Source organism: Peromyscus eremicus, chromosome 4 (assembly GCF_949786415.1).
Source record: "Peromyscus eremicus chromosome 4, PerEre_H2_v1, whole genome shotgun sequence".
NCBI classification, from domain to species: domain Eukaryota; kingdom Metazoa; phylum Chordata; class Mammalia; order Rodentia; family Cricetidae; genus Peromyscus; species Peromyscus eremicus.
In genome coordinates this window covers 94,725,686-94,745,632 of record NC_081419.1, presented here as the reverse complement: position 1 = coordinate 94,745,632, position 19,947 = coordinate 94,725,686, and the positions used below count along the sequence as shown (strand labels likewise).

General features: G+C 39.8%; 1 protein-coding gene across 1 annotated transcript in view; it reads left to right on the top strand.

Annotated features, from left to right (window-relative positions):
- Nucleotides 1-19,947, top strand: part of Ubr1 (ubiquitin protein ligase E3 component n-recognin 1) — a 130,173-nt gene that overhangs the window by 47,064 nt on the left and 63,162 nt on the right. Inside the window, exons 13-21 of the mRNA XM_059261226.1 lie at nucleotides 1,438-1,537; nucleotides 2,304-2,432; nucleotides 7,062-7,242; nucleotides 8,281-8,342; nucleotides 8,595-8,705; nucleotides 12,293-12,358; nucleotides 12,594-12,695; nucleotides 14,295-14,358; nucleotides 18,402-18,526. Of these exons, the coding sequence (XP_059117209.1) occupies nucleotides 1,438-1,537; nucleotides 2,304-2,432; nucleotides 7,062-7,242; nucleotides 8,281-8,342; nucleotides 8,595-8,705; nucleotides 12,293-12,358; nucleotides 12,594-12,695; nucleotides 14,295-14,358; nucleotides 18,402-18,526 (940 nt within the window). The remainder of the gene's footprint in view (nucleotides 1-1,437; nucleotides 1,538-2,303; nucleotides 2,433-7,061; nucleotides 7,243-8,280; nucleotides 8,343-8,594; nucleotides 8,706-12,292; nucleotides 12,359-12,593; nucleotides 12,696-14,294; nucleotides 14,359-18,401; nucleotides 18,527-19,947) is intronic.

Below are 19,947 nucleotides of genomic sequence, written 5' to 3'. Positions count from 1 at the left end.
ACTCAGGTCATCTGGCTTAGTGGCAAGCATCTGTACCTGCACGGCCATCTTGCAGGCTACTACTACTACTACTACTACTACTACTACTACAACATTAAACTTATTAGTGTTAATTATAATTAATATAGTTTAATTAACACTAGAATTTAATTTATTATTATTACTGACAAGGTCTCTCTGTTAGTTCTGGCTGTTCTGGAGTTCGCTTTGTAGACCAGGCTGGCCTTGAACTTGTAGAGATCCTCCTGCCTCTGGCTGCCAAATGCTGGTATTAAAGTTATATACTACCAGGCCTGGCTCATAATTATATTTTGAATTTTTAATATATAGTTACCACATTGATGGTTATCTAAAAAAATAGCAGAAATTAAACCAATCCCCACTTTTTTATAATTCATATTTTTTTCTATATTCACTGTATGGTCTTTTATATGGTCTATATTACTTCCTTTTGTAAATCTTGTGTGTGTGTGTGTGTGTGTGTGTGTGTGTGCCTAACATTGGATTATAGTGTTCATTGTGTCTGTTTTCCCAGTATTCTTTGAATTTCAAAGATAGAGTACATCTTATTCATGTTTATGTTCCCAGTCCCTCAGACACACACACACACACACACACACAAATGCATTTTGATTCATTGAGTGCAAAATAATTTGTTTTGTTTTCAAGACAGGGTTTCTCTTTGTAGCTTTGGAGCATGTCCTGGAACTTGCTCTGTAGACCAGGCTGGCTTCGAACTCACAGAGATCCACCTGCTTCAGTCTCCCGAGTGCTGGGATTAAAAGCGTGAGCCACCACCGCCCGGCTGCAAAATAATTTTTAATAGTTTATCATATCCTGAGGACTTATTCATGATAAATTTTGTTCCCATTGAAACCAATTATTGTCTTTTCAGCCAAAAGAAATACAGATTTGGTGTAGGCTAACATAACTGTAGGCCTGCTCATCTCTCTAAATTTGTACATCCTAATGTGCAAGGTGTGGTGACACAGGGGTTCACATCCTTTCAGGTTCTGAGTTCTGAAAACTTGGAGGTAGGAAGTCTGTTTGAAATCATCTGTGCCTGAAAGGATTTGACTTGGCCTTTTGGGTGATGGTTATGAAAAGTCTGAGAAAGTCTTGTACTGTATTTATCTGTGGGTTTTTGTGACAGGCCTGTCCTGTGACAAGCTATGTTGTTCACTTAATCATTCTGAAACAGAATTTAGAAAGCCAGGCTTAGCTTTGATGTCTGTCTCTTGTAGATGATACCGTTATTTTGCCAGTTTTATGTAAGTAAAGCAAAATAAATAACTCTAGTTCTGTCCAATTGTTCTAATTACTGTAGGAAATTAAAATTCACAATTTTGATGAGTCAACATTGTCTATAACCCCGATAACCTTAAAATCATCTCAGAATAAAGAAGTGAACTATTTCTTTTTCTACTGAAATGACAGATATATCCTGATAAGCAAGCCTCTAATATGGACAGAAAGGTTAAGAGTGCAGTTCCTTGAAGGGTTCCGGTCCTTTCTGAAGATTCTTACCTGTATGCAGGTATGGTAATTTTTTGGTGTACCAATAAAATAAAATTAGCTTTAAAAAATTCCATCTTCTTTTTTCCCTCATTTTATTTATTTATTTTTTGAGGTTTATTTTTATTTTTTATTTATATGGGTATCTTGATTGAATATATATCTGTGCTCCACGTGCATGCCTGGTGTCCATGTGTGCCAGAAGAGAGCATTGAATCCCCTGGAATTGACTGGAATTTCAGTTGTGAGCTACCATGAGGGTGCTGGGAATCAGACCTGGATTCTCTAGAGGAGCAGTCTGTTCTCTTAACCATGGAGCGGTCTTTCCAGCCCCTTTCCTCATTTTTTAAAAGAAGTTAATTGCTGTTTTCATAGAAGAAAATTTCTCTGCTGTAGTAGAAATAAGATATAAACACTAACTTGTCCTTGCTTTCATAAATGTGTGTATAATTAGTTACTGCTGCTACTATTAATGCTCATTGAATGCTTACCACATGATAAAGATATGGTAAGACTACATAAATTATCTTCACCTTATAGGTTTATTTTGCTGTTATGATTCTTGTTTTACACATGAGGAAATGGGACCTTCTAACTGCTGGTATTTGCAGTCAGATACCCATGAACTTTGTACTTCTGAAAGTTAGTGTTCTAACTCATATATTCTGTAGTTTAACAGCCATGTTAAAAGACTGTGCATTTATGAGTATAAATCCTGGTATATTTATATGTTGCCATAGAGGAACAACAACAAGAAAGGCCATGGGTTGACTACTCTTTCCTTGCAGGGCATGGAAGAAATCAGGAGACAAGTTGGACAACACATTGAAGTAGACCCTGACTGGGAGGCTGCCATTGCTATACAGATGCAGCTCAAGAATATTTTGCTCATGTTGCAAGAGTGGTGTGCTTGTGATGTAAGTGAAAGATTTGGTAGCAAGATTAGTGCCTTTGTCAGTGCTCTAGTAGTTATTAGTAGCATAGTTTTGATATAGCTTTTTTGATATAGAAGTTTATAATATGACAGTCTTAGATACTTAAAATTATATTATTAAATATAGGAAGAAAATTCATTCTTTTATATTGATTAGAAAATGTATCCCAGGGTAGTTTGCTTAGGAGAATTGCAAGGTTTAAAAGTATGTGTCTTGTGGGCTAGAGAAATGGATAAACTGTTAAGACTTGATAACTTCCCAGAGGACCTGGGTTCAATTCTCAACTTTCACATGGAGGCTCACAACCATGTGTTCCAAGGGGTCTGACACCCTCTTCTGGCCTTCACAGATAGTGTACATACATGATCCACAGATACATGATATACATGCAGGTGAAACAGCCATACACATAAAATAATAAAGTAGTTTTTTAAAAATGTATGTTGGGACTACTGGAAAGATGGTTCAGGGGCTAAGAGTGCATAGTGCTCTTGCATAGGACCCAAATTTGGTTCCCAGCACACACATCAGGCAGCTTACAACCACCTATTGCTACATTTTCAGGGGAATTTGACACCTCTGGCCTTCTTGGGCAACTGTACATGTGTGCAGACACCATACACAGACACATACAAATACGCACATAATTAAAGTAAAAATAAATCTTTAAAAAAAAATCTATGTTTTAGGTGTGGTGGTACATACCTGTAATCCTAGCACTTGGAAGGCTAAGGCAAGAGGATTGCTCTGAATTCAAGGCTAGCCAGGGTTACATAATGTCAGACTACCCAGAACTATATATCAAGACCCTTTTGAAACCTATCCATCCCAAATTTTCCCGTATGTATTTTCAAATTTATTTAAGTTATTTTTTTTTTTTTTTTTTGGTTTTTCGAGACAGGGTTTCTCTGTGTAGCTTTGCGCCTTTCCTGGGACTCACTTGGTAGTCCAGGCTGGCCTCGAACTCACAGAGAGCCGCCTGGCTCTGCCTCCCGAGTGCTGGGATTAAAGGCGTGCGCCACCACCGCCCGGCTAAGTTATTTTTAATAGTATGATAAATCACACCATGAAGATTTTAAAATATTTCAAGAATAGAGAGGAATGAATATTAAGTGAAGAATTTTCTTACATATATTAAGCACTTAAAAATTAATTTCAAAGTATGAAACAAATGTTTTGCTTAAGCAACAGTTTTAAACCATAGCCCTCTCTCTGTAAAGACCCAATCCTAAACTAGGGAAGAAGTAGCTTAGTAAAATGCTTGCCATGCAAAAAAAGACCTGCGTTCTATTGAGCTCTAGCATCCACATAAAAAAACAGCCATTGTGGTGTATGCTTGTAATTTCAGCACTGGGAGAGGGCGTGGAGACATGAGGTTCCCTGGGGCTCTCTGGCCGGCCACCCTAACTAATAGGTGAGCCCTGGGTTCCAGTGGAAAAAAAAAACACTATCTCAGAAAACAAAGGCAGATGTTCCTGAGGGATAACACCCAAGATTACCTTTGTCTCTATAGGCACATGCACATACACATTTTACTTACACACACACACACACTCACACACACACATACACACACATAAATCCTACACATACATGCACATACACACACAAAAAACCGTAGATTTCCCCCCCACAAGAGAATATGACTTTATTTATTCTTTTGTGTGTGCCCATTTGTACATGTGTAGAGACTAGAGGTTGATGTTGGGTGTCTTGTCTTATTGAGACAGTGTTTGTCTCTGAACCTGGGCCTTACCATTTCAGCTAGACTGGCTGGCCAGCAAGCCCTCTGGGACCTCTTGTCTCTGCTCCCCTGAATTGTGGTTATAGGTAGCCACTGGATTCAGCCCCCCCTCTCCCGCCCCCCAAGCAGGGTTTCTCTGTGTAACAGCTCTGGCTGTCCTGGAACTTGCTCTGTAGACCAGGCTGGTCTTGAACTTAACAGAGATCCACCTGCCTTGGAGATCCAGGGTGCTGGGATTAAAGCCACCACCACCCAGCTTTTATTTTGGTACTTGAGGTCCAAACTTTACCCACGGAGTCGTCTTCACTGAGAAATTTGACATTTTCTGGGTGTCAGCTCCACCATTTCCTCCAGTTTTTCTGTATAGTGCCCATGATCTGACCAGGCCTCTCTATGTCTTCACTCAGTCTCTACCCTTTGCTTCTTTTATCTAACACCAATGCCTTTCTCAAGGCTCTTGGTTCCACTTACGCTGCTCTTCCTGGAATTTGTCTCCTTTGTTTTTCCACTTCTTACTCCTGTGCCTGTGGGCACATAGACTCCTCTGCCCTTCAGAACAGTCGAAGCTCCTTTACTCAATTTTGTCTCCTCCTTAGACTACATTCTGTCTTTATGTTTCTTCTTCCCTCTGTGACCAGCAGAAGTCACAGGTTCAGTGTGACAGTCACTCAAATACAACAGGCTCTAATTTAGTGTGGTAGCTCTTAGAGCAGGGCAGGGATCTTGGCCAACAACTAACAGCCTGTATCCTTTGGTTCCACATCCTTAGGGAACAGCATGCAGTTAGGAGATTTTGTCCAGGGGTTGTGTTCACTGTCATATCTCCTCCTAACGTCTGTCTGTCTGTCTGTCTATCTACCTACCTACCTATCTATTATCTTTCTATCTATAATAAGTATAAATCTACATAACTATTTTTACAGATTAGATCCCACTACTTCTTTAGAGTTTGATTCTCTTCCTATCGATTGATTAGAAGTATTTTTAGAAAATAAATAAATAGCTGGCGGTGGTGGCACATGCCTTTAATCTCAGCACTGGGAGGTAGAGCCAGGTGGATCTCTGAATTCGAGGCCAGCCTGGTCTACAGAGTGAGATCCAGGAAAGGCACCAAAACTACGCAGAGAAAATCAAAAATTCAAAAAAAAAATTCATTTAGTAAGAAGAGTTAAAAGTCTTTTCTTAGTCCCATATTCCTTGTTTTTTTTTTTCCCCTGTAGTGTTGGCCTGGATTAAATTCCTAGGTCGTCTTGAATCATTCTTTCCCTCTGGTTTTCACAAGCCTACACAATACTAAAAATTTCATTATCAGTTATCAGATTCAACTAGTGGTTACCTTTTTTCCAATTCCTCATTCTTGCTAAAAGAGATTCCTCAACATTCCCTTTATAAAGATCTTTCTTAATTTCTGCTTAATTTAATTAATTAAAGGGATAAGTTGCCTAAACTGTAGTCTCACTTTATTTTGTGTGCCAGATGTTTCTACTTAAATTAACAGATTTTTTATATTTCAAACTCAGAATATCTTAAATTGATTGGTTCCCACTTGCTTCAATTTCCATGTTATTTTGTCTCATCTTGACTCCCCTTGTTCTATTGTTGTTTTTCCATACACGAAATCTCAGTGCCCGCATATTCTGTGTGTTTATTAATCAGTATGCTGATACCTAAGGGGAGTGTTCCCAAAATTTATTTGGCTCTGGAGTTCCTTTTTCAAATCAAATCAGAGTGGAAAGCACTGTATTAATTAACCTGAATGACTGTGCTTCTCTTTCCTACCAGAGTCACTTAGATTTGAGTCTTCTGTGTCCCAAATGTGTGTGTGTCGTCTTTCTGGTGTGTTGGTGTTTCCTCACTTTCCTTTCCTTCCTTTACCTTTGGTGACCCACATGAACTCTGAAAAAACAGATGGACTCCATTACTTTCCAGACACTGTCAATATATTTACATTCTGCAGTATTTCCACTTCAATGTTCAGTGACTCCATCCTCAAAACCTTTGATTCCCTCATTGTTCTTTTTCTTTTCTTTTTTTAGGTTTCTTCTTAGAATACCTCCTTCTCATTTTTCCTCATGCTTAAATTCGTGTGTGTGTGTGTGTGTGTGTGTGTGTGTGTGTGTGTGTATGTGTGTGTGTGTGTGTGTGTGTGTGTATGAGGGATCAAACCTAGGGATTTGTGTATTAGAAATATCTGCTGGGTGTGGTAGCTCAGGCCTTTAATCCCACCACTCAGGAGGCAGAGGCAGGTGGATCTCTGTGAGTTGAGGACAGCCTAGTCTACGAAGCAAGTTCCAGGACATCCAGGGCTGTTAGACATAGAAGTCCTGTCTAGAAAACAAAACAAAACAAAAAAACAAAAACAAACAAAACAAAACAAAAAACCAAAAAGGAAGGAAGAAAGAAACTTGTGCTCTGCCAGTTACTTTTCTATACCCTTAGATGACACCGCCATTCCCTGCCCTACCCCTGCGCGCCCCCCTCCCCCACTTGCAGTGGGTATTGGTATTTTTCTCTTCCTTCAGCATTACTGAGGCCTCACACATACTATGTCAAAGCTCTACCACTGAGCTCTCTAGACAAATTCTGTTTGCTTTTAGGGCCCACTGAAAAGCTGCTTTCAAAAGTGTGTCTTCTTAATTATGCTTTTTTTCTTCTCCATTTTAGCATAATTAATTTATATCATTTAAGTGGTACCTACAATTTTTACTCTGATTATAAATGTTTATATTTTATATTTCCTCTGGTTTTATATACTATGGAGGTAGCCCTGGAACAATTTTGTACTTACATTTAATAAATATTTAGTGAAGTAGTGGGTGACAAAGTAGCTAGCTTGTCGTTATATTTGTATTTTTCTTTTCCCTTAGGAAGATCTCTTGCTAGTGGCTTATAAAGAATGTCACAAAGCTGTGATGAGGTGCAGCACAAATTTCATGTCTAGTGCCAAGACAGTAGTACAATTGTGTGGTCATATTTTGGAAACCAAGTCCTACAAAGTGTCTGAGGACCTTGTAAGCATACATCTACCACTCTCTAGAACTCTTGCTGGTGAGTGTTTTTGCTTTTTATGAATTTCTGATCAATTTTCTAGCTACTCTGAGTAGTAGTGTTTCTCTTTTTTCTTTGTTCCGTATAGTCCCATTAGTACAGGAGTTAGGGGCTGTCACCGTGGTATTTATCCAAGGAAGCCTACTTATGCTTTATACTTAGCTAAGAACCGACTTGGTACTTTTCTATCAACCACCCAAATTTTTTTTTTTTTTTTTTTTGGTTTTTCAAGACAGGGTTTCTCTGTGTAGCTTTGCGCCTTTCCTGGAACTCACTTGGTAGTCCAGGCTGGCCTCGAACTCACAGAGATCCACCTGCCTCTGCCTCCCGAGTGCTGGGATTAAAGGCGTGCACCACCAACGCCCGGCCCAAATTTTAAATACTTAAAAATGTTGATTTTATATCACTCTATGCTAAAATTCAGATTAGGTTTCCATTTTTTTTGATATTTCTTTTTTATCTCTTAAATTCCATTTGTGGATTTCTGTTATGGAGGGGGCAGTGTGCCGTGGGGAGTATATGGTGATTAGAAGACAGCTTGTGGAAGTTGGTCTTCTCCTGCCACCACATAAGCTCTGGGCATTGAACTCAGCTCACTTGGCTTGACAGCAAGCACCTTTACTCACTGAGCCATCTTGCTGGCCCTCGTGATATTTCTTTAAGAGAAGAATAAACATCTGGAGAGGCAGACTTTTAGTTTTATATGATGTATATACAATGTAAGGTGTTTTGCAATGTAAGATAGTAAGTGTTTGGTAATACTGTATTTCAAAATTAGAAGTTAAATGTTTTCATTTTGGAGTATCATTTATAAACTTAGTAAGAATGTGTGTATGTGTTGGGGGGTGAGAGGTGGAGATTGAATTTAAGGCTTCCTGCATGCTAGCCATGTATTCTGTGACTGAGATACATCCTCAATTCTAGTGAAAATACGTTTAAATAACCCAACTTTCCAATCTTGATGAGTTAACTAAAACTATACTAATAGGGTTTAACTGCTTTCCTGTTTTCTTTTTTCTTCTTTTAAAAATGATTTAGGTCTTCATGTACGTTTAAGCAGACTAGGTGCTGTTTCGAGACTGCATGAATTTGTGCCTTTTGTAAGTGACTCTTAAGTATTGAGTTATGTCCTATTTCTGGTCATCTCCATTGGTGGGTGGGAAAGAAAATCATATGTTAACCCTCTGCATAGTCACAGTTAGTCACTTCACAACTGAATGTACCATGTTGAAATCTGAATAACAAAGACTTGAAAGGCATTGAGGGCAAGCTCTTCCATTTTACAGACTTCTTGCCTAAGTCGAGGAATGTGTAGTGTGTGAAATGATAAAACTGACCTCACTGTGTTTCAGGAGGGCTTTCAAGTAGAGGTCCTAGTGGAGTACCCTTTGCGCTGTCTGGTGCTGGTTGCCCAGGTTGTTGCTGAGATGTGGCGAAGAAATGGGCTGTCTCTCATTAGCCAGGTATGGCACACACTGTCTGTTATACACATCTGTGAATGAGCTCATTTTTTAAAAAGTGATTTACCCCATGTCCATAGAGTTGGCCAAATATTTGCTTTTATTCTCTTGTATAGTCTCTTAGATATGGAAATTCCGGTGATTCTATGAGTGTTTCTCCTTTTTCCTATTTCCTAGTTATCCCATCTGAATTTTAAGAAGCTAGGATGCAGCCAGGTGGTGGTGGCGCACGCCTTTAATCCCAGCACTTGGGAGGCAGAGCCAGGTGGATCTCTGTGAGTTTGAGTCCAGCCTGGTCTACAAAGTGAGACCCAGGACAGGCTCCAAAGCTACACAGAGAAACCCTGTCTTGAAAAAAAAAACAAACCAAGAAACAAAAAAAAAAAAAACCAAAACAAACAAAAAAAGAAGCTAGGATGCTTGAATAGATAGGTGAAAACCAATAGCAGCACAGGAGTCTCCCAGTAACTTATCCTTTTCCTAAGGTTTATCTCAGGTTTGAGACCTTGAGTCTTCCCACCATCTGCCCTATTTTCATTTTATTTGTATGTGTGTGTATGGGTGCTTGTATGTTCAAGTAGCACCCATTGGAGGTCAGAAGAGAGCATCATATGCCCTGGGACTAGAGGTAGAGATGGTTGTGAGCCTCCATGTGGATGTTAGAGATCAAACCCAGATCTGGAAGGGCAGCAGTGCTTTTAATCCCTGAGCCATTTCTCCAGCTCCCCATTTGTCTTTTCTGCTGTTCTTTCTGTGGTGTCATTGAACATTAGAGGTAAGCACTCACCATCTGCCCTACTCAAAGGCTAGCCAGTAGCCTGAGAGTGCAATTCAGTGCTAAGATCCTTGTCTAGCTCTGAGTTCAGTCCCCAGCACCATTTAAAGACAACAGCAATGGCTACATTAATTATTTTTCCTTCTATTTTAAGGAAATATGGAGAAGTGCTTTTTCCAAAAGATCAGGGAACAGTTTTAAAAAAATAACATAATTCTTTATTGATTCTTTGGGAATTTTACATCATGCACCCCAATCCTACTCATCTTCATATGCTCTCCTCACCCCTGCATCATCTCCCCAAAAGAACCTCCCCCCCCCAAAATCAATTAAAAACAAAATAAACAAAAACCCACCTAGAGGCTGGGTGGTGGCTGGGTGATGGCAGCGGTGGTGGCGCACGCCTTTAATCTCAGCATTCGGGAGGCAGAGTCAGGCGAATCTCTGTGAGTTCGAGGCCAGCCTGATCTACAGAGCGAGATCCAGGACAGGCACCAAAACTACACAGAGAAACCCTGTCTCAAAAAACCCAAAACAACAACACAAAAACCCACCTTGCGCCTCCATCTCTAAGACCTCTTCATTCATCCTAGTGGCATTGGGTGCTGTGGTGTGTCACACAGTATACCCTTTTGTCCCATCAGCTCCACCTGCAAAATGTTCATTGCAATGAGTCACTGGGCTGGTTCAAGACCTCTGACACACCGTCATCAGTGGACTCTCACCAAAATGCCTCTCTATCCTGCTGTTGCCCCGAGTCATGGGGATCCTCCAGTTATTGTTCCACAGGACCAGTCCCTTCATGTACTCTAGCAGGTCATAGATAGGGTAGGTGTTAGGGTGAGCCAACCCCAAGGCCTAGGATGTAGGTCTTTTTGGACCACTGGGATCTCCCCCCTCAGACTAGGGACAGAGCCATAGGGGCCAGCTCTCCCACACCCATGGTGAGGAGTAGGGCCATCTCTCCTGAGTAAGAGTTGGAGGGCAGCTCTCCTGCTGCAATGACCAGTGAAGGACAGGGCCAGTTATCTCTGGGCCAGTGAGGCACATGGCTGGCTCAGCACAGCTCTCATATTTCAACGTGCATGGTTCCTATGACCCCTGTGGCAACATGGGCCATGGACATTATCACAGATCCCAGCTGCAGCAAGACCACAGACCCAGGCATGGTCCCTTGGTAGCAGCTCAGGCCTGGGTCTGTGGTCTGACGTCACTATGGCCCATGTAGCAGCAAGGCTCTCGGACACCAGCATGGTCTCAGGTGGCTGTCCAGACCCTGGGCATCCTCACAACCCTCAGTGGTAACAGGAGCCATGGACATCAACACAGAGCCTGGCTGCTGCAGGGCCACCAACCCAGACATAGCTCCTCACTCCCCACAGCAGCTGAGACCCAGATATCATCATGTTCCCTAGTAGCAGCATGGCTCTTGGACACCAAAATGACCACAGGTGGTGGCCTAGACCCTGGGCATCCCACGGCCTTGGCAGCAGCATGGATCATAGACATCAGCATAGACTCCAGCTATGGCAGCACCACGGCAGCACCATGGCAGTATCCCAGGCCGAGATGTCACCCTGGTTCCGGGTGGCAAGCAGGCTGCCAACATCAGCCTCACTGCCCTTGCCCCTTCAGATCTGCCTCTTACCATAGAGTGCAAACCATTCTGCCTCTTTCTCTCCCATTTCTCCACCATATATTTGCTCATCATAGTGGCACCCACCCACTCGCCCTTCAGGAAGCGTGGACTGTGAGACGCAGGCTACCCGGCCGGTGTCTTTTGCCTGCCTGAGCCACATGGCCAGGAATAGACTTTTAAAGATATCACTTAAAAGAAAGAAAAGTGGTGTTTTGATTTTCTTCTCCTTTTTTTTTTTTTTTTTTTTGGTGATACAGATTAAATCCACTGCCTTGTACATGGTAGGCAGACATTCTACCACCACATCTCCTGTTCCTTTTAGTGTTGTTATTCTTGTTTTGAGACAGGGTCTTTGCAGTCCAGGCTGACCTCAAACATATGACAATCCTATCTCAGCCTCCTGTCTGATGATATTACGAATGTGACTGCTGAACTTAGGGATTCATATATTAGAAACATCTGCTGGGTATGGTGGCTCGTGCCTTTAATCCCAGCACTCAGGAGGAGGCAGAGTCAGGCAGATCTCTGAATTCAAGGCCAGCCTGGTCTAGAGAGTGAGTTCTATGACAGCCAGAGCTGTCACAGAGAAAGTCTGTCTTGAGAGAGGCAGGGGAAAAAACTTTTGTGGGAAGACAGCTTAAAGGAATTGGTTTTCTCCTTCTACCGTCTGTGTCTTAGGGGTTGAACTCAAGGTGTTGGCTTGGCAACATCTTTACATGTTGAGCCATCTAACTGAGATCCTATTTTAAGAATTTCATCTGAGGCTGAAAGATATCTCTGTGGGTGAATCTCTTGTTGCACCAGAATGAAGACCAGAGCTTGGGGTTCTAGCATCCTCATAAGTCAGGTGGCAGTGACAGCCCCTGTAATCCTAACTGTACGAGGCTGAGTCAGGAAATCCTCACAGCAAGTTGGCTAGCTGGACTAGCCAGACCAGGGAGCTCTGGGTCTGATTCTGAGAGATCTTACCTCATTGTACAAAGTGGAGAACAACTGTGGAAAATAGCTGATGTTAATGTCTGGTCTACACACACACACACACACACACACACACACACACACACACACACGCGCACACACACGCCCATCCACATGTAAACAGATGCAATACATGGAAAAAAACGTTTTTTGTTTCAAATAAATTCCTTTAGTGTCTGTCTACCATTTCTTTTATAGGTTTTTTATTACCAGGATGTTAAATGCAGGGAAGAAATGTATGACAAAGATATCATCATGCTTCAGGTACCTGTTTAAGTTACTCTCCATTAGATTTTCCTTTTTATATTTCTTAAAATAAGAGGGAATACTGTTTTTAACTTGAGTTTGTCTCACCATTAACTGAACATGGTAGCATATAAATAGAATAAGCAATCTATTATCATCTGCAAAATTATTTTGTAATTTTCTGACTTGACTATTAGAGACAAGTGTTCCTCCATTTACTACACAGAAATGTGACACTCAATTTCTTTCATAGATTGGAGCGTCTATAATGGATCCCAACAAGTTCTTGTTACTGGTACTTCAGAGGTATGAACTTGCTGATGCTTTTAACAAGACCATATCCACAAAAGACCAGGTAAGCAATGGATTGGCACGTGAATTAATTCCAAAGAAAATATCAGTGTCTCTATTTTATTTATATTTTAAAAGCATATTTTTTGTGTATACAATTAGCTTTCCATATCTGGATTTTGCATCTACAGATACATCATAATAGGGATCAGATATTTTTTTAAATTGTATCGGTACTAATATATAAACTTTTTCCTCAAACAGTGCTATACAACCACTATTTAGATGACATTTACATTTGTATAAGGTATTATAAGTAATCTAGAAGTACTTTTAAAATATATGGCATGATGTGTATAGTTCATACATGGATACTACATCATTTTATAAGTGACTTGAGCATCCTTGGATTTTGGTATCCTGGTTGGGATGTCCTAGATGTCTAGGAGCCATGGTACATCCCATACTCTGGAACAACTGTACCTCCAAACATCGTGTGTGCACATAGAATGCACAAATACACAAACATGCATACTTTCTTTTCACTCTAGAAAACTTAGACTCCATATAGATCAACAAAGAAAAGAAATGTCATTTATGTACTGCCTTCGGAAATAAAGTGTCAAGTAGTTTGTTTGTTTTTAAAGCAGAAGCTTTATTCTGCATGTGTCATCTTATAATTCGTAGCCTGTGTTTAACAAAATATTGTGGTAGGATTTTTTTCTTGTAACTAAATAAATTCCAGACCTATATCATTTTTACATATCATTTTAAAGACTTTAGAGCCAGTACCATTGCATGCAGAAAGCATTATATTTTTGTCTCGTTACTGAAGTTTTCCTAGTTTTGATATTGCAAACATCTGTAATACAAGTATTAAATACATGTCTAATAAGTATTAACAGATTGGTGCATGCACATTTCTGATAGCATGGAATTTTTATGTGACACTGATTTTAATGTCACCTCTGTATTGTTTTAATATTTGAAGTACTAGCTTATAAAGTAACCCTGTTTTTTTTGTTTTTTGTTTTGTTTTCCGAGACAAGGTTTCTTTGTGTAGCTCTGGTTATCCTGAAATTCACTCTGTAGACCAGGCTGGCCTTGAACTTGGAGATCTGCCTGTCTCTGCCTCCTGAGTGCTGGGATTAAAGTGTATACCATCACCTCCTGGCAACACTGACTGTCTTAAATTTATTAAATTCCATTACTTTATTCTTCTAACTTAGAAGTCATTTACAGAGGCCCAAAGAATAAGCTATAGAAAGGAAATTAATTTTTTGTTACTTTACACTTGGTGACAATAACTGATTTTATCTGTGAACTTGATTATGTTTTAGGGAAGGGTAGTCTTACCATACCTAGGACATCTGCTTTAAACCAACTTTCTCACTGTCCTGGTAAGAAGGAAGCTAATAGTAGAAAAAGGAAAAGGTTAGAATTTGTTGATTTAGGACAAATAATGATGGGAGATAATGGTAATGAAGAAATAGAGAGTTTTAACAGATGTTTTTGAGTACTTTATGTGTCAAGTGGAAGCTTTGGTACCAACTGTGCTCTAAAGAAAACTCTTGGCTGGCTGGGCCATGAGTCCATCAAGAAATGCAGATTTGATGAAGTGTTGTGGTTATTCTTATGTAACTATTTTTTTTTAATTCTATAGGATTTGATTAAGCAGTATAATACATTAATAGAAGAAATGCTTCAGGTCCTCATCTATATTGTGGGTAAGATTAAAACAAAATATTTTGAAATGGAACATGATTTACTTTCTAAAGAATGTTAATAAAATAAAATTGATAATTGTCTTCTGTTCCAAATGCTACGTAAAATATCAGAGTTTAATGTGACCAGTATGATGGATAGATTTATAAAGTTTTTTTTAAAAAAATGAACCTTGCATATTTTTTTCTCAGTATTGGAGATCAAACCCAGGGCCCTTTACATGTTAGGCAAGTACTCTACCACTAAACTATATCCCTAGTAACCTCTTAATTTTTATACTTGACTTTTAATTGTTGGACTTTGAAGGTCAAGTTACAAGTATCCTGACTGGGCTGGAGAGATGGCTCAGCGGTTAAGAGCACTGACTGCTCTTCCAGAGGTCCTGAGTTCAATTCCCAGCAACTACATGGTGGCAACTACATGGTGGCTCACAACCATCTGTAATGAGATTTGGTGCCCTCTTCTAGCCTGCTGTCATATATGCTGTATACATAATAAAAAAAAATAAAATCTTTAAAAAAAAAAAAAAAGAATCCTGACTAGAAATGTAGATTTTTTTTTTTTTTTTTTTTTTTTTTTTTGGTTTTTCGAGACAGGGTTTCTCTGTGTAGCTTTGCGCCTTTCCTGGAACTCACTTGGTAGCCCAGGCTGGCCTCGAACTCACAGAGATCCGCCTGCCTCTGCCTCCCGAGTGCTGGGATTCAAGGCGTGCGCCACCACCGCCCGGCCTAGATTTTTTTTTTTTAAATTTACTTATTTATTTTACATCCTGACTGCAGTTTCCCCTCTCTTCTTTCCTCCCATCCCCCTCCCCCAGCCTCTCCTCCATTTCTATTCAGAAAAGGGCAGGCCTCCCATGGATATCAACAAAACATGGTATATCAAGTTGCAGTAAGACTAAGTAGCTCCCCTTTTATTAAGGCTGGGCAAGGCAACCCAATATGAGGAGGAGGGTCCCAAAAGCCAGCAAAAGAGTCAGAGACAACCCCTGCTCCCATTGTTAGGAGTCTCACAAGAAGACCAACCTATACAACTGTCACATATATGTAGAGGGCCTAGGTCAGTTCCATGTAGGCTCCCTGGTTGTCAGTTCAGTCTCTGTGAATTCCTATGAGCCTAGGTTATTAATCTATTAATTTAGTGCTATCGTTTACATATGTACATGAAATTTAAATGTATCCTGGGTGTAAGTTAAATGTTTTTATCATGTCATTCTTGCAAATTACTTTGTGTAAATAGCAGCGTGAGAAAGATGGTTGTGAGCTGCCATGTGGCTGCTAGGCTAAAACTTGGCTCCTCCAGAAGAGCAGCAAATGCTCTTAACCAATGCGCCGTCTTTCAAGCCTCATTTCTGGCTTATAATGGGAGAAATATAAATAAATAGAAAATATCTGGATTAGGAGTTACAGGATGAAGTCTCGGCCTTGCTTTCAGTAGTTAAGAGCATGCTATATAATCTTTGAATTTCAGATTCCTAATTCATACAATGTGAAATGAACTTATTCCAAGGTTGCTTCTGGGACTGTGATCCTGGGGGATACCCCTTTGGTAATATATATATATATATATATATATATATATATATATATATATATGCATATGAAAATTAAATTATAAAATTTGCAAATGTGAAAATAAGTTATTAGAAACAAGTCACTGGACAAATTCTTTGTGAAATATGTGTGATTTAGAGACTATCTAAAAGGTTCTCTTAGGCCGGGCGGTGGTGGCACATGCCTTTAATCCCAGCACTTGGGAGGCAGAGCCAGGCGGATCTATCTCTGTGAGTTCAAGGCCATCCTGGTCTATAGAGTGAGTTCTAGGACAGGCTCCAAAACTATACAGAGAAACCCTGTCTTGAAAAACCAAACCAAACAAACAAAAAAATCAGGTAAAAGGTTCTCTTGCAGATGCCATAGGTCTTTGTATAGGTGTTACATTGTTGAAAACTAGTGGAAAATATATAGGTCTTGAAGGCAGAGTGGAAGGGGATGAAGAAGGAGACTAGTGGAAGGGAAATGGACAGTATGGGAGATGGATATGGTCAAAGTACATAATACAAGCCGGGCGGTGGTGGCGCACGCCTTTAATTCCAGCACTCGGGAGGCAGAGGCAGGCGGATCTCTGTGAGTTCGAGGCCAGCCTGGTCTCCAAAGCGAGTTCCAGGAAAGGCGCAAAGCTACACAGGAAACCCTGTCTCGAAAAACCAAAAAAAAAAAAAAAAAAAAAAAAAAAAAAAAGGATTGGTAAAGTACATAATACAGCTGAAAGAAATGGTCCTTATGGAACCCATCACTATGTTTAATGAATATATTCAATGTCAGTGAAAATTTCAGTAGGACCAGATAAGTGGCTCAGATTGGTAAAGTGCCTACTGTGCAGGCACGGGGACATGAATTCAACCCAGAACCAAGGAGACTAGGACAGGAGGATCTCTAAAGAGCAGGGTTGCCAGCAAGTTGGACTGCATTAATGAGCTCCAGATTCAGTGAGCCACCATATCTTAGAAATGGGGTGGAAAGCAAGATCCCGTAATGAAGACCCCTGACATTGATTTCTGGCCTGCACACACACACACATACACATATGCTCACATACCTAAACATTTATATAATATATATGTACACATTACGTAATTACATATATGTGTACACATATATATAATACACACACACAAATATACACTAAAAACATAATAAAAAAAACAGGGGTGCCATATGTTCAAATCTTTTATATCTTTAAACAGTGGAAATTAGATATTATGACACCAGAGACATTCCTATAGTTAATTTAGCAATTTCTAATCTCTATTTGACAATGATTTGTGTGTGTGTGTGTGTGTGTGTGTATGTTTGTTTATATATTTGTAACCTGGACCTGGACCTAGGGATGTAGCTCAGTGGTAGAGTATGTGCCTAGCATATGTGAGCCCTGGGCTTGATACATAATACTGTTTTATATGTAAGCCATTAATTTTATTTTTCAGTTTTCATTTTGTTCTTTTTTATGTATTTATTTCTCTGTCTCTGTTTCTCTTTCTGTGTGTGTGTGTGTGTGTGTGTGTGTGTGTGTGTGTGTGTGTGTGTGTGCATGTGTGCATGTGCATGCGCGCGTGTCTTGTCTGTTGTCTGAGTGGGACATGTGTCTGTGTGCATATATTTATGCATGTATGTGGAAGACAGAAGAGGGCATCAGATGCCTTAGAGCTGAAGTGTTTGTCAGCTACCTGGCTTGTTACACAGATACTGGGATCTAAACTAGTCTTCATGATTGTGCAACAAGAGCTCTTAACCTCTGGGCCATCTTTTCAGACCCTGTTTTTGGTTTTTTTGCAGTTTTTTTAGTTTAGTTTAGGGTTTTGTTTTGTTTTTCTCTCTTTTTTCTCTTTGATACAGGGTCTCACTATGTAGGTCAGGGTGACCTAAAACTCATTATGTAGACCAGGCTGGCCTCCAACTCACAGAGATCTGACTGTCTCTGCTTCCAGCATGCTGGTGTTAAAGGCATGTGCCAACATGCCTGACCTTAACGACTTATTATTTTTTTATGTATTGTTTTTGGGGTAGGTGTGGGTATGTGCATGTGAGTGCAGGTGCCCTTTGAGTCCAGAGGCATTGGGTCCTATGGAGCTGGATTAGCAGGCAGTTGTGAGTGTCCTGATAGAGCTTCTGGGAATAGAACTTGGGTCCTCTGCAAGAGAAATACATGCTTGTACCTACTGAGCCACCTCTCCAACCTGTTGATTTGACTTTTGAAACGTGGTCTTGTTATGTGACCCAGGCTAGTCTTTCAGTTTATGATATTCCTATCTCAACTTCCAGTGCTGGGATTACAGTAAGTTAAAATAAGGGCTGAATTTTCAATGAGTTCTCTCTTTCAGCAAATAGTTTATTATTTGATTTTGAGAAATATTGAAATAATTTTGATTTGTGTGTTGTAAACCTGATTTAATGCAGTGTTCTGGGTATAAGTACATCTTATCTGTTAGAACAGAACTTAAATAGAAACCAATGGAATTTTCTGGTTTTATTTTTCATTGTATTAGGAGAGCGTTATGTACCTGGAGTGGGAAATGTTACCAAAGAAGAAGTCATAATGAGAGAGATTATTCATTTGCTTTGCATTGAGCCCATGCCACACAGTGCCATTGCCAGAAACCTACCTGAGAATGTAAGTCTACTTTTTTTTTTTTTTTTTTTTTTGGAGACAGGGTTTCTCTATTTAGTTTAGTTTGGTGCCTGTCCTGGATCTCGCTCTGTAGACCATCCTGGCCTCGAACTCATGGAGATCCGCCTGGCTCTGCCTCCTGAGTGCTGGGATTAAAGGTGTGCACCACTACCGCCCGGCTCTACTTTTCTTGTTTTAAAAAAAATTTATTTAAAGTTTTTTATTTTATGTGTATGAGTGTTTTTCCTACATTGTTTGTAAGTGTACCACATGCATACCTGGTGTTCTTAGAGGGTGTTGGATCCCCTGGAACTGTGGAGCTGTGGATAGTTGTGAGCCAACATAGAGGCACTAAGAACTGAACCCAGGATTGGTGTATGGGCAGCCAGTGCTCCTAACCACTGAACCATTTCTTTAGCCCCGAAATTTACTTTTCAGTCCCTCTTCTCAAGATTGGAGGAGTTTGGGTTTTTGTTGTTTGGTTTGATTTGTTTTTTTTTTTCTCTCCTTTGTTTTTTTCTTTCTTTCTCTCTTTCTTAATTGGAAGTTGACTTCAAATTTCAGGAAAATTTGCTAAGCAAAATGACCCATATTTTTATTTTAGGGTTGTAAATCAATTACCTTTCAGTTTTTATCTATACAAGCTTTAGTTCTAGGAAAATGCTCTTAAATTTTTTATTTACTTTAAAATAAGATTTTGGCAGAGGAAATGAAAGCTATCTGAAATACTGAGAGTGTTGGAGCAGTATATTAATGTAGCTCTTCTGGGAAGCAGGTCAGAAAACAAGACATTAAGATTTTATTATTTCTGTAATGAAATACAGAAATAATAAAATGTGATATGGGGACTAGGAAATACTAGGGGAGTATTTTGCAAGCCCTCTTTCGTGAAGAAAAAAAGCAAAGAAAGATGAATGGAAGCATCCTATAATAAAGTTGATCTCATAGAAGAAAACAGAATAGTGGTCACTAGAAACCAAGGGTGTCAGGGAGATCAGATAGAGATTCAATAACAGGCAGCAAAGTGCAGTGAGGTAGGAAGAGGAATTCGTTCTAGTGTTCTGTACTTGACAACAAAGTGATCTATTTCAAAATAACTAGAAAAAAGAGTCCAAAATTTTCCAACATATAGAACTGAAAAACGTTTGAGGACTTGGAAATTCTACTTGCCCTGATTTGATAGTTATACATTGCATACATGTATGAAATTATTGTGATATGTCTCATACATATGTACAAGTATTATGTGAAAAGAAAGGAAAGGGTGAAAACGAATCAGGTGGGAAGGCTACGTACTGTGGCACATTCCTGTAATCCCAGAATCTGGAGTTCAGGCCAGCTGGAGCTACAGAGCAAGGCCCTGTGAAGAAAAGTGAGGAGGGATGGAGAGAGAAGAGAGAGAGACAGAGCAAGAAAAATAAAAG